At 40.7% G+C, this 11,834-nt stretch overlaps 1 protein-coding gene across 1 annotated transcript in view; it reads right to left on the reverse strand.

Moving 5' to 3' along the window:
• Positions 1–3,971: 3,971 nt before the first annotated feature.
• The window catches only part of SASH1 (SAM and SH3 domain containing 1), a 234,245-nt gene continuing 226,382 nt past the window's right edge, over positions 3,972–11,834 (reverse strand). The window contains 2 exon segments of the mRNA XM_006154951.3: positions 3,972–7,367; positions 9,948–10,079. Of these exon segments, the coding sequence (XP_006155013.1) occupies positions 7,104–7,367; positions 9,948–10,079 (396 nt within the window). The 3' untranslated portion in view covers positions 3,972–7,103.

Genomic DNA, 11,834 nt, shown 5'->3' on the forward strand with positions numbered 1-11,834 from the left:
GTCCAGTAAAAAAGCTGATTTTATCACCCTCTTCCTGCTGTCTACCCTTTGGAGGATCAATTGTGTCATATGCTGAGACGAACGAGGACCAGAGACTGTTTAGAGCAGCAGCTTTCTAGCTCTCTGGGAACTATAGAACTGAGTCCCGAAGGCAGAAGGTGGTTTCGGATACTAGAAATTACAGAACTATGGTATGTTGTCTGCCCAGCAAGTTGGCCTCTGGCTTTGCTGCTTTCACATTATTCTGGCACAGTGACAAAGAATGAGGTGATGCCCGAGAGGCATGGCTAGTCTAGCAAGCAAGCATCTGGGACAGTATCTTAGCAATAGTTTGTTCTTGCTGTAATAAACATACCCAAGTTAAAAGTCACTGTTTCCTCTTCAGTGACAGATGTCTGGGTTACTACTTCAAGTCTAAGTCAACTCAGTGAGCGGAAGAGTAAGCCACAGAGAGCTCACCACGGGCCAGAAGAGGCCTTCGGATGAAGTCTGAGTTTCTGGGCCTGTTTTTTGTTTGTTGTTTTTGTTTTATAGAGGTTTTTGCTATAGGGCATGTGCACTTGCCAGAAGACAGAGAGAGACATAGAGACAGAAAGCGAGAAATCCCCCCCTAGGGGGGATGGCCGCGCCACAATCCCTTCTCCTCCATTCTCCTCTTGGGATCTTGGGCACGCACGCACACGTGCCCGGCATGAGTTTAAGCCACCAGGTCCGGGACTTGAATAGTGATTGACTACATGAGAGTCCAGTGATGTAGCCATTACACCATCTGCTGGTCCCCTGGGCCTGTTTTTCTTATGTTTGATCATTAGTTATCAAAAATTACAATATACCTGCATATTGCTAAGGAGTTTGATAATAATTTTAAGAATCATGACATCCAGGAGAATTTCTTTTTATAGACAGAGCATAATAGTCCAAAGAAATTATATTTTCATTCCTAAATATTTTTTATTACAGGAAAATATGTTAAGATGATCAAAAAGATGGAGACAGCAGGTTGCATAGTGAAGGCACTGGACTTCTACATGGCCAACTACAGTTCAAATCCTGGACCTAGTAGCTTGAAAATTACAACAGGCACATGTGCATTCATGCCAAAAAAATCAGGAGAGAATGGAGAAGGGATTGCAGCATGGCCATCCCCCTTGGGAGGTGGGGTGAGTTCTCATTTTTCTCTTTTTATCTCTGTCTATCTCTAGCGAGTGCATATACACTATGGAAAAAAAACCCCATAAAGATACACATAAAAATCTATTGCTTTAGGATAAACATTTGTGGACAAAGTAGAATGGATATTGGATCTCAAGGAGAAAAGGGAGTAGAGTAGATTTTTTAAATTGCTTGTTCTTGTGTGCTTTAGGTGGACAATCATAAGGTATCAAACTGTTATAATGTTTATTTCCCAGTGGGATATTTTTTAAAAGTAATGTTGCGGTTTAATTTTAAAACACAAATATCACTAGTAAGATCCAGTCTTGGAACTATTTAAACTTATCATTAAAACGTTTTAGAAGACAACTTTATAAAGTGCAAGAGAGTTCTTAGCTTTGAATATTATTTTAGAGGTCCATGAGCAATCACGTTTGGAGCCCACTGGCATAAGGTATCACTGGAGGGATCATGCAGTGTGCAGCAGTAAAACGAGACACACTGCAAGGCTGACCCCACACAGGAAGGTTCCGGGTTCAGACCCAGAGACCTTTCCAAGTACTTCATGACATGCTGTGCGCATGAACTCAGAGTGGTGGAGGTTGGAGGATGGGTCAAGGCATCAGTATCCCATTGGGAATGTTTCTCTCTCTTTCTGACCCCCTTAGTCACGGAATAAACTTAAAAAAAAAAAAAAGAATCGATGAAAAGACTGAGAAAACTTCAGAAAGGACAGGAAGGCAAAGCATACCTCACTTGCTGGGCTTTGTAGACCCCGTTGGCATTACCATGAGATTCACTCAGTTTTTTTTTTTTTTTTCCTTTAAAGAATGATTCACTTAATATTATTTAACTTGCTATTGGTCATAGGCATTAACCAGAGAAAATGAGAGCGAGCAGGAAAGTAAGACAGCAAAAGCGGCCAAGTTTGGGATTTGAACCATGGAGTCCAGCACCTTAGCTACCACGCCACCAGCAGGCCCCAGCATCACTCAGCTCTTAAGGCCTTCCATGCTTGACTTTCAACTCGAGAGCCCAATTCCAAAGAAAGGGAGACTGAAAGACCTGGGTGGAATTGGTCTCCCCAGGCCCAGCCAGCTTTCCCTCTGGTTCCCACAACCTTGCACACATGTCTTCCATAGCTCCAGCCATAGTCATGTCCCCCAGGTGTTGGGAACATTCACTGAGCGCTAGTGAGGGTGCTGGAAAGTTCCAGTCAGATTAGTCTTAACTGCAGTGGCTCCCACACAGGTACCTGGGAGTCTTTCCACATTGGACTGAGATCCGTTTGATTGGGCTCTTCAGGGGATTTTTGTTAAAGAGTGTAGGAGGTGACAGCTAGATTCCCTGCTCAGAGTATGGGTTTCTGAGGCTGTGGAGATGTAACCCTACAGCAATAGATGAGATATTCTTATTTACAAAATGGATTGGGAGTAAGATGTCTTAAAAGTGAAATAAATGTACTGGAGCCAGCAGGTGGTATGGTGGTTGAGGCACTGGACTCCCACATGGCTGACTATGGTTCGAGTCCTGGACCTGGTGGCTTGTTGTCTCACTTTCCATGTCTCTCTCTCTCTGGTCAAATTTAAAATACTACTAATAATAAATAAGATCAAACATTTTTTTTTTAAAATAAAATGTACCATAGTAAAGTTTCCTTTAATAAAACCCACCAGTGAGTTTAAGATTTTTTATCAAAATTTAAAACCCACATAACTTTTATAAAGCTATTTCACATGATAAATGATATAGGTAGAAGTATATTCATAACAGTTTTTTTTTAAAGTGGTTATACTTCCATGGAGTACTAAATAAATGATCCGTATTAACAGAATACTATGCTGCCTTTAAGAGAATGGAGGGGGTGTTGAGATGGAGAGAGCTCTAAGATACACTAATTTAAAAGCAGGGTAAAGAATATGCTATCCCTGTATAATAATCACATACATATATGATTATATGTGTTAGTACACAGAGTATTTCTTTTCTTTTTTTTGGAGAGGTTTTTCGCTATAGGGTGCATGCGCTCGCCAGACAGACAGAGAGAAACAGAGAGACAGAAAGCGAGAAATCACCCCCCGGGGGGATGGCCACGCCGCAATCCCTTCTCCATTCTCCTCTTGGGATCTTGGGCACGCACGCACATGCACCCGGCGTGAGTTTTAAGCCACCGGGTCCGGGACGCGAACCGCAGTCAACTACGTGGGAGTCCAGTGACATAGCCATTACACGAACTGCTGGTTCCCTCACAGAGTATTTCTGAAAAGGTAACCTTGGTTTTACTAGTTTGCTGAAGTGAGAGAAATGGGATGGCTAAAAGGAAAGGAGAGGCAGATTTTTCTTGTCTCACATGCATTATTATCCACTCAATTTTCATTATAAACACTTTCTTCTCCTAGTTAGAAATGTGCCTTTGTATCCGTTGTGATACACCGATGTTGAAAGTTTCTCGTCAAGCTAATTTCTGCAATATACACATATAGATTGATTCTCTTTCGATGGGAAAATTTGGTTCCCTTACTATTTAACTACGTGATACTGGGCAAGTCAACTACCTCTGTGAGTCTTCATTTGAAAATTATGGGTTTATGCTAGAGGAGTAACTTCCAAAAATCTATTCCTGGTCTAAGATGCTGTGATTGTATGACTTGGTTACGCATATCCTTTTCAAAAATGCAATAAATTGCAAAGAGAATCTGAGTCACGTAGCAGAAAGAATCATATACAATCTATTTCTTCCTTGAATCACACTTTATAAACTCCCTTTCCTTCCACTCCATTGTACTTTGAAACGCCCAAGGAACAACAAAAGAGGCATATTCAACTGAAGAAATTTATTTACTTTTTTTTTCTAGGTACATAGATGACATAATTATAGACAAATTTTGATACATAGGAAACCCCTCTGTCCACCTTTCTCTTTGCTAAATGAATCGTCACAATACTTTTTACAAGTTTTAAAACAATACACAGCTTTCTTGGGTTGAAGCAATTGCAAGAACATATTGGTACTGGTATATTACAGCTACTTACAATGTTTAAGAACAGCAATGGAGAAAAATAAGTTATTTAAATATTGATTTCATATACAGAAAGTGCAATGTTGTTAGTTGTTATATAACTTGCTTGACAGTTTGTTTTCTCTATCAATTTAAAATCAAGATAACTTGGACTCAGACTATTATATATTTTTTTTTTCTGAAAAAGAATACAGTACACACATGCAGCCGTGACTTGGTGAAGTGACTTCTTTGCTGCAGTTAGGAAAGCAGACTTTGCTATGTCAGAAACTGCTTTGCAATAGATTAATCGTTTCCCATTTCACCCACACCTGGGTTCAGGGCAGGAAAGAGGGCCTCTGACTAAGATAAGGCCATGAAAAGATAACTACTTCTTGGTTATCTGGGAATGCAACTAGTAGGTGGAGCTGACTGCATTTCCTTCTAGACAGCTTTGAAGTGAAGAAGTATACACAACGTTATGTGTAGCTACCTGAGCCGAACTGCCTTTCCAGGTTTCTTTTGTGCTTTCCAAAAACAACAATGTTCACCCTTACTCAGAATTCTGTACCAAATGCACCAGATTAAAACGATATTGCTGAAGCCTGTCAGCTGTCTACTAACGTCCGCAGGTGGCCCCAGACCACCTCAGTCCAATGTCACACACAGACACGCAGGCTCTTCTCAGACCAAATGAAAAGTTTAAAGCGAAAGAAGACCAATCACTAGAAATATATATTCAAAAATTGTTTTAAAAACAACACAGTTAAGTAGAAACAACCTCAGACCCTTCAGGTTAGACATACTTGCTAAAAATTATTTGTGGTCCCTGAATTAGATTTTTTTTTATGCAAAGGCAATGATTTCCAAAGAGTGATAAAAATACAGTTTGGCATTCTCAAAAACTCCAATCCTGAAGTTCCCTTTTCTGGTGCTACTTTTACTTAAATAAAAATTGTACATGGAGAATGAACTAAAACTTGGAAATTCACATGCGATTTCTTCTCCTTTGTTACATGACTTTTGTGTGGTCTTTTTGCTCAGCTTAAACGATGAGCACATCTGTCAGAATGTCAAGCCAAGGTATTTATTTTGCAAGCAGGAAGAGACACCTGCTTTACAGCTCTCTCCTCCATGACAGCACACGGAATATTCTGGAATGATGTGGATGTATGAGAACCCTGAGGCTCGTTACATTCCACATGGGCTATGCCACAACCCAAGAGGACAAAAATGAGCTCTTTTTAAAAATTCAGTAGAAATTTGGCAGCTATAACCTTTCATTCTGATTTCCACATCTTCACATGGCATTTTATAGAAGGTGAATATTATCAAAACATACATTATATTTAAAGAAAAAAAAACAACGAATCCAAAGCGTGAAAAAAATACATCACCTGAGAATGTCCTCTTCTTCAAGACATGGATGTGGATATATAAAGTAAATGTTAATGAGGGTTTTGTAATTAATGAAATCGCCTTCCCCTTTCTGAAGGAAATACTTGTTTACTAAGAAGATGAAATATCACAGAGCTTTTGATCACAGCCTGGGTTCAATGTGTTTCTATTATAAAGGATCACACTTGATGTCTGAAAGGGGGCTCCTGATTAAGAATGCAAAAGAAAGTCATTGCATAAGCAATGGAAACCGTAATGGTTTAATCGTTTACATTTGCTGTTTGCTAGAAAATCAGACACTAGCCTAGACGAGGATAAAATATGTTGGAATCAGCTGGAAAACAATAGAAAATATGAAATACTTAATAAATGGCTAATGTGGTTTGTCTGGCTCCATAATGAACCTTCGAATGAAAAGAGTGATCTAAATAAGAAAAGAAGGATAATAATACCTTAATTATAAAACTGAACAAACTTGTAAAAAATCTTATACACTACTTCCCTTTTTAAAAACATCTTTCTGAAATAGTCAACCATACGATGATGTTTTGTGAAGGTAACCTGTTAACTGATGACTGAATTTCAGAATGGTCATGGTTAGGATTCCAAGTCAATACTGCAGCTCAATAACCAATGTGTTAACACGATTAAAACGAGAGGCAACTACTATCAACATAAGCACACAAGCACGCATGTAGGCACATGCGCGTGCGCACACACACACACACACACACACACCCCTCTGTAATTTCAAATAGCTTTTTACTGGATTTGTAGTTTGTTTAAAAACTGAAAGCCAACATGAAATGTGTGCCTGATAAACACCCCTACAAAATAAGCCATGTTAGAATGAGACAATCAGAAAAGTCCATTTTGGATGAAAACATCCCAGATGTGTTAGATGGCAGTCTAAGCTGAAGATTTAAACTATGGTTACAGGGTTGTGGACACTAGTTAGATAACTGCGTAAAAGCTTATATTAAGGCAAATAAAAGCTGATTGCTAGAAAAGCAATTATTAAAATGTCTGTTTACCTAAAGGAGAATACAACTGTTTTCTTCTAGTGCAGCCAGATGTTCTAACTTTTGAACAAATGAGCATGGTCAATTGTGTTTGATAACTCCCGATCCTGCTACTTTGGCCTAACTAAGTCCTCTGGCTGCGGGCGTCCCGCAGGGTGACAGAGAGCAAGGGAACTCTTACAACTGAACAGGCTGCCCTGCCCTCCCCTCCACTCCTCTGCCAGCCCATAAAGACAGACCAGAGGCACAGCGTTTGCAGTCAGTTGACACCTTGGTTTTTTCTATGTTCTGATAATAAAAATAAGTGCTTGTCTTTTCTTTGGGGGTCAAAGAGAACCACACCAATTTCCTTGAGGGGGCTTTTCTGGAGGAGAGGGTCCTCAGTCCTGGGCCAAGGTTCACACTCTTTTTGGCCACATGCTGGGCCGGTCTTCTGGATCTGGTCTGCATGTCCAGAGACGGAAGAATTGCATCAGCATCGTAAGCACAGTGAGGGGTGGCTCTTGTCCAGGGAGGCTCACGCAGGGCCTGGCTACATGGCCTCAGGGCCTGGCGGGAGTTTGAAGAGTCTGGCTGCGGATACGAGCTTTCTTATGTGTCTCTCCTCTGTGATGCCGGCCTCCTGAAGGCAAGTGTGGGACAGAGAAGGCACTTGGCTCAGTGTGCTGAAGCCCGCTTCTGAGAGGGTGCTGGTGTACATGGGCAGGCCAATGGAGACGAGCCACTCGGACATGGATGAGACGCATCCGGGGGACAGGGGCTTCCTACAGATTTCTGTGAGGCCATCACTTGGGATCTGGATAAAGAAAGACAGCAACATTGCAGAGACGTTATCGATACCCTTGGAGGGCTACTTCTTACATGCCTGAAAGGGACAGTACTGATGTACGGCATGGCTGGATTATTATCAGAAAGTGAAAACACATCATCAAGGAAGTGGTCTAGATGGTTCTAGAAGGTATGCAGAATTAGCTCAAATCCCAGTTATGTGTCCAAGTCTCCAAAGTGTAAACATTTATATACCCTGCTATTTGGTCTCACTGGAAGAGCTTTTCCACAAGAGATCCCTAAAATGATGTGACAAAACAAACCAATATGAAAAAGGATGTTCCCTGGTGAGGTTTTAGTAAAATATCTTTTCACTGTGTTTTGAGTCTACATTAACAACCAGAAAATCAAAGATTCAATCAATATAATGATAAAGAATTTAAAATATAAGAATATCATGTCTTTGTTAGGACAGGAAAATAGATACTTAAACTTGATTACTAGGAACATAAAAGGCTATCCTTTTCAGAAAAGTGATTTGCTAACAAGTCTGAAAAAATCCTTGAGGCTGTATACATTCGATGAAATGAACTCTCATCAAGAAGTAAATCCTCAGAAATTAATTCTGGAAGTCTACAAAGATTTATTAACAAGGATGTTCTTCTTCACTCCGTTATTCAATGTAAATATCTGGAAATAAATCTAAATATCGCAACAATATGAGATTGGCTAACCTATAATACATTCATCTACTAGATCACATGGAAATATTAATAACATAAAAAGAATTTTTTTAGTGGGGCCAGCAGACAGCGTGGTGGTTAAGCTGCTGGGCTCGACATGGTTGACTCTGGTTTGAGTCCTGGACTTGGAGGCTTGCTTTCTCTCTTTCTCTCTCTCCCTCCCAACTTTCTCTTTGGTGAGTATATGTTCCCCCATGGCAAATTTAGAAGATAAATAAATAAAAATATCAAATAAGATAAAGTACATAATTCTTTTTAAAAAAGGGAATTTTCTAGTAATAGAAACAGATTTATGATCTGACATCTGAAAAATAAAGCAGTTTTCAAAACCTTACATTTACTATTGTACTTGCAGGGAAAAACGCTCCACAGCTTCTTTTTATTTCACTTTACTTATTATTATTATTTTTTTTTTTGAGAGGTTTTTGCTATAGGATATGTGAGCTCACCAGAAAGAGAGAGACAGAGAGACAGTAAGCAAGAAATCGCTTCCCGGGGGATGGCCGTGCCACAATCCCTTCTCCTCCATTCTCCTCTCAGGACCTTGACCATGCACACACACATGCCTGGCCTGAGTTTAGGCCACCAGGTCCAGAACTCGAACTGTGGTCGACTGCATGGGAGTCCAACGACATAGCCATTACGCCAACTGCTGGCCCCTTTAATTTATTTTAAAAAAAATATTTTTTAATTATTATTTTTCAATTTGCTATAGGGCACATGTGCTCACCAGAGAGCGAGAAAGGGAGAAAGTGAGGAAGCAAGCTGCCACATCTGGGATTTAAACCGTAGTCAGCCATGTGGGAGTCTAGCATCTCAACCACCACACCAACTGCTGGTCCCACACAGCTTCTTTTTAAATGAGTAAAAACTATATATGTATTGTTTACAGCATGACTTTCTGATATTTGTACACACTGTGAAATGCCTTAATCAATCCATTAAATAGACATTATCTAGGGACCAGCAAACGGAATAATGATTATGTTGCTGGACCCCCCAGGGAATCAACTGTCGTTCGAGTCCCGGACATAGTATCTTAAAACTCATACTGGGTGCACATGTGTGCATGCCCAAAATCCTGAGAGAAGAATGGAGAAGAAAGCCATGGTGTGGCTATCCCCCGGGGGGTGAATTCTCACTTTCTGTCTCTGTCTCTCTGGCAAGCGCACGCACCCTATGGCAAAAATCTCTCTTAAGAAAAATGCATTATTTTACATACTCATTATTTTTTGTAGTGAGAACACTTAAAATCTACTCTCTTAGCAATTTTCCAGTATCCAATGTACTGTTATTAACTGTATTCACCATGCTAGATTAGATATCTTGAACTTCACTGAAATTATTTCCTCTAGAGAGATTTCCAGAAAAGCTTTTGTAGTGCTGGGATTAGAAATAATTTTCATTTTTATTCTTTCTAAAACTTTATTTATAAACATTTCCAGGCTGATCGTGTATTTTTTGTGTGGGGGGAGAGGTTTTTGCTATAGGGTGCGTGCACTCGCCAGAGAGACAGAAAGTGAGAAATCACCCCCCTGGGGGGATGGCCACGCCACAATCCCTTCTCCTCCATTCTCCTCTGGGGATCTTGGGCATGCACACACACATGCCTGGCATGAGTTTAAGCCACCGGGTCTGGGATGCAAACTGTGTTTGACTACATGAGAGTCCAGCGACAGACCATTACGCCAACTGCTGGTCCCCAGGCTGAGCATGTATTACTTTCTACCCAGCTGTCTTCTTTCCATAGCTGTACAGAACCTTCCCACCTGACAGCTGCTAGCAGGGCTATTGCCGAGCACCTAACAATTAATAAATATACTTCTCAACACCTGGCAAGGGCAGCCGGGGCCCGACCTGCTTACCGCCATGCGGTGCTGCTTCCGAAGCAGCTTCACACGAATCTGGTCCATGTTGGTGGCCACGTCCCTCTCGGGCTGATCCAGGTCTTCTGCATATCTCTGCACCAGGGCGGCAGGAATCCCACAGCGGCCATGCTGCCAGTGCAGAACAGAAACGGGGCATGAGAGTTGCAAGCGGCTATCCCCCACCCAATATATCGAACATAAGGTAGGATAAGATATTTAGCTACTGGAAAACATCACCCAAACTTTTGATTTAAGATGACTATATTTGGGGACAGCATATGACATAAGGGCTACGACACTGGATGCCTACGTAGTTGACTCCAGTCCGAGTCCCGGACCTGGCGGCTTAGAAGTCATGCCAGGCACGTGTGGGTGTGTGCCCAAGATCCTGAGAGGAGAATGGAAGAAAAGGGATCGTAGTGTGGCCATCACCCTGGGGGGGGTGGGGGGGGCAGTTATTTCTCACTTTCTGTCTGTCTATCTGGTGAGTGCATGGCCCCAATAGCAAGGGCCTCTCTTTAAAAAAAAAAAAAAAAAAAAAAAAAAATTAGAAGAACATAAAGAAAAGAAAAAATGAATATCATTTCTTTACTGTCAAGATAGATGCTTTAGAAGGATTACTTTCACATCTTTACCATCCAACTATAACGAGCTCCAGGAAAATGTTTTGACAATTAAGGAAAAACAAAATCATTTTCTATTTTTTTTTGGGTGGGGGGGCAATGCTCTCACCTCATTCTACCCAGTCATTTTGTAAAATGCGAATTCCTCTGATGTCTTTGAGGACAGTTTCCTAAACTGAAGGACAGAAGGACAAACTTTCCCTCTATCCATATTCTACCATTTGCGCTTCATCTGTTTAACTACACTGCCACGTTACCAGGTCATAACTGACTGAAGAGTAGAATCCTCACTACATTCGTAATTCAAAAGGGCTTATTCTCAAAATATCAAGGAGAAAGGGGAGAGTCTTATTGTAAATCATTCATGGTTGTAAGAATTTTATAACCAGGATTCTCAGGAATGTATTGTAACAAAGCGTGCATTGTTCAGGAGGAAAGTACAGCCACTTCTATATCGTTGATTTGTCTTCCAAGTCCTTTTTTAAAAAAATAAATCTTATTTTTGTTTTCAAATACAAAATGATTTCTTTTGGTATTTTATATTATCTTTTTCTCCCCCTATTACCCATATTGGTAATTGTACAATTATCTAAATAGGGTACTACAATTTTTTTTTTGAGAGATTTTGCCATAGTGCATGTGCGCTCGCCAGACAGAGAGAGACAGAAGGCAAGAAATCAGCCCCCAGGGGGAATGGCCATGCTGCAGTCCCTTCTCCTCCATTCTCTTGGGACCTTGGGCCCGCATGCACACGTGCCCGGGTCTGGAACTTGAACTGCAGTCAACTACATGGGAGTTCAGCAACATAGCCATTATGTCATCTGCTGGTCCTGGGTTCTACAATTTTTAAGGTATGTTCATGTTTATTTGCTCCCAGTAGTTCTTTAACAGGTAGTTATGCAGGTTATTTTACTCCTGGCTCACATATAGATAAATAAAGGAGGGAGAGATACTGTTGTCTAAAAACATTCACAGGAAAAGTGTACTATGAAAAAAAGTGCATGGATTTCAATTTTACATTTTTAAAAATGTTGATTCCATTTTTCCATGAAATTTTGGAAGTCCCTTCATACATGTTTAATAAGACAATGACACCTAGGGGCCTGCAGGTGACGTGGTGGTTAAAGGTGCTGAACTCCCACACGGCCAACCACGGTTCAAGTCCCAGACCTGGCAGCATGCTTTCTTACTTTCTCCCCACCCTCCTCTCCGTCTCTCCCTGGTCAAATAAAAAAAATAAAATAAAGTTAAATAAAATAAT

Source organism: Tupaia chinensis, unplaced genomic scaffold (genome assembly GCF_000334495.1).
Source record: "Tupaia chinensis unplaced genomic scaffold, TupChi_1.0 Scaffold000427_1, whole genome shotgun sequence".
In the NCBI taxonomy this organism is placed as follows: domain Eukaryota; kingdom Metazoa; phylum Chordata; class Mammalia; order Scandentia; family Tupaiidae; genus Tupaia; species Tupaia belangeri.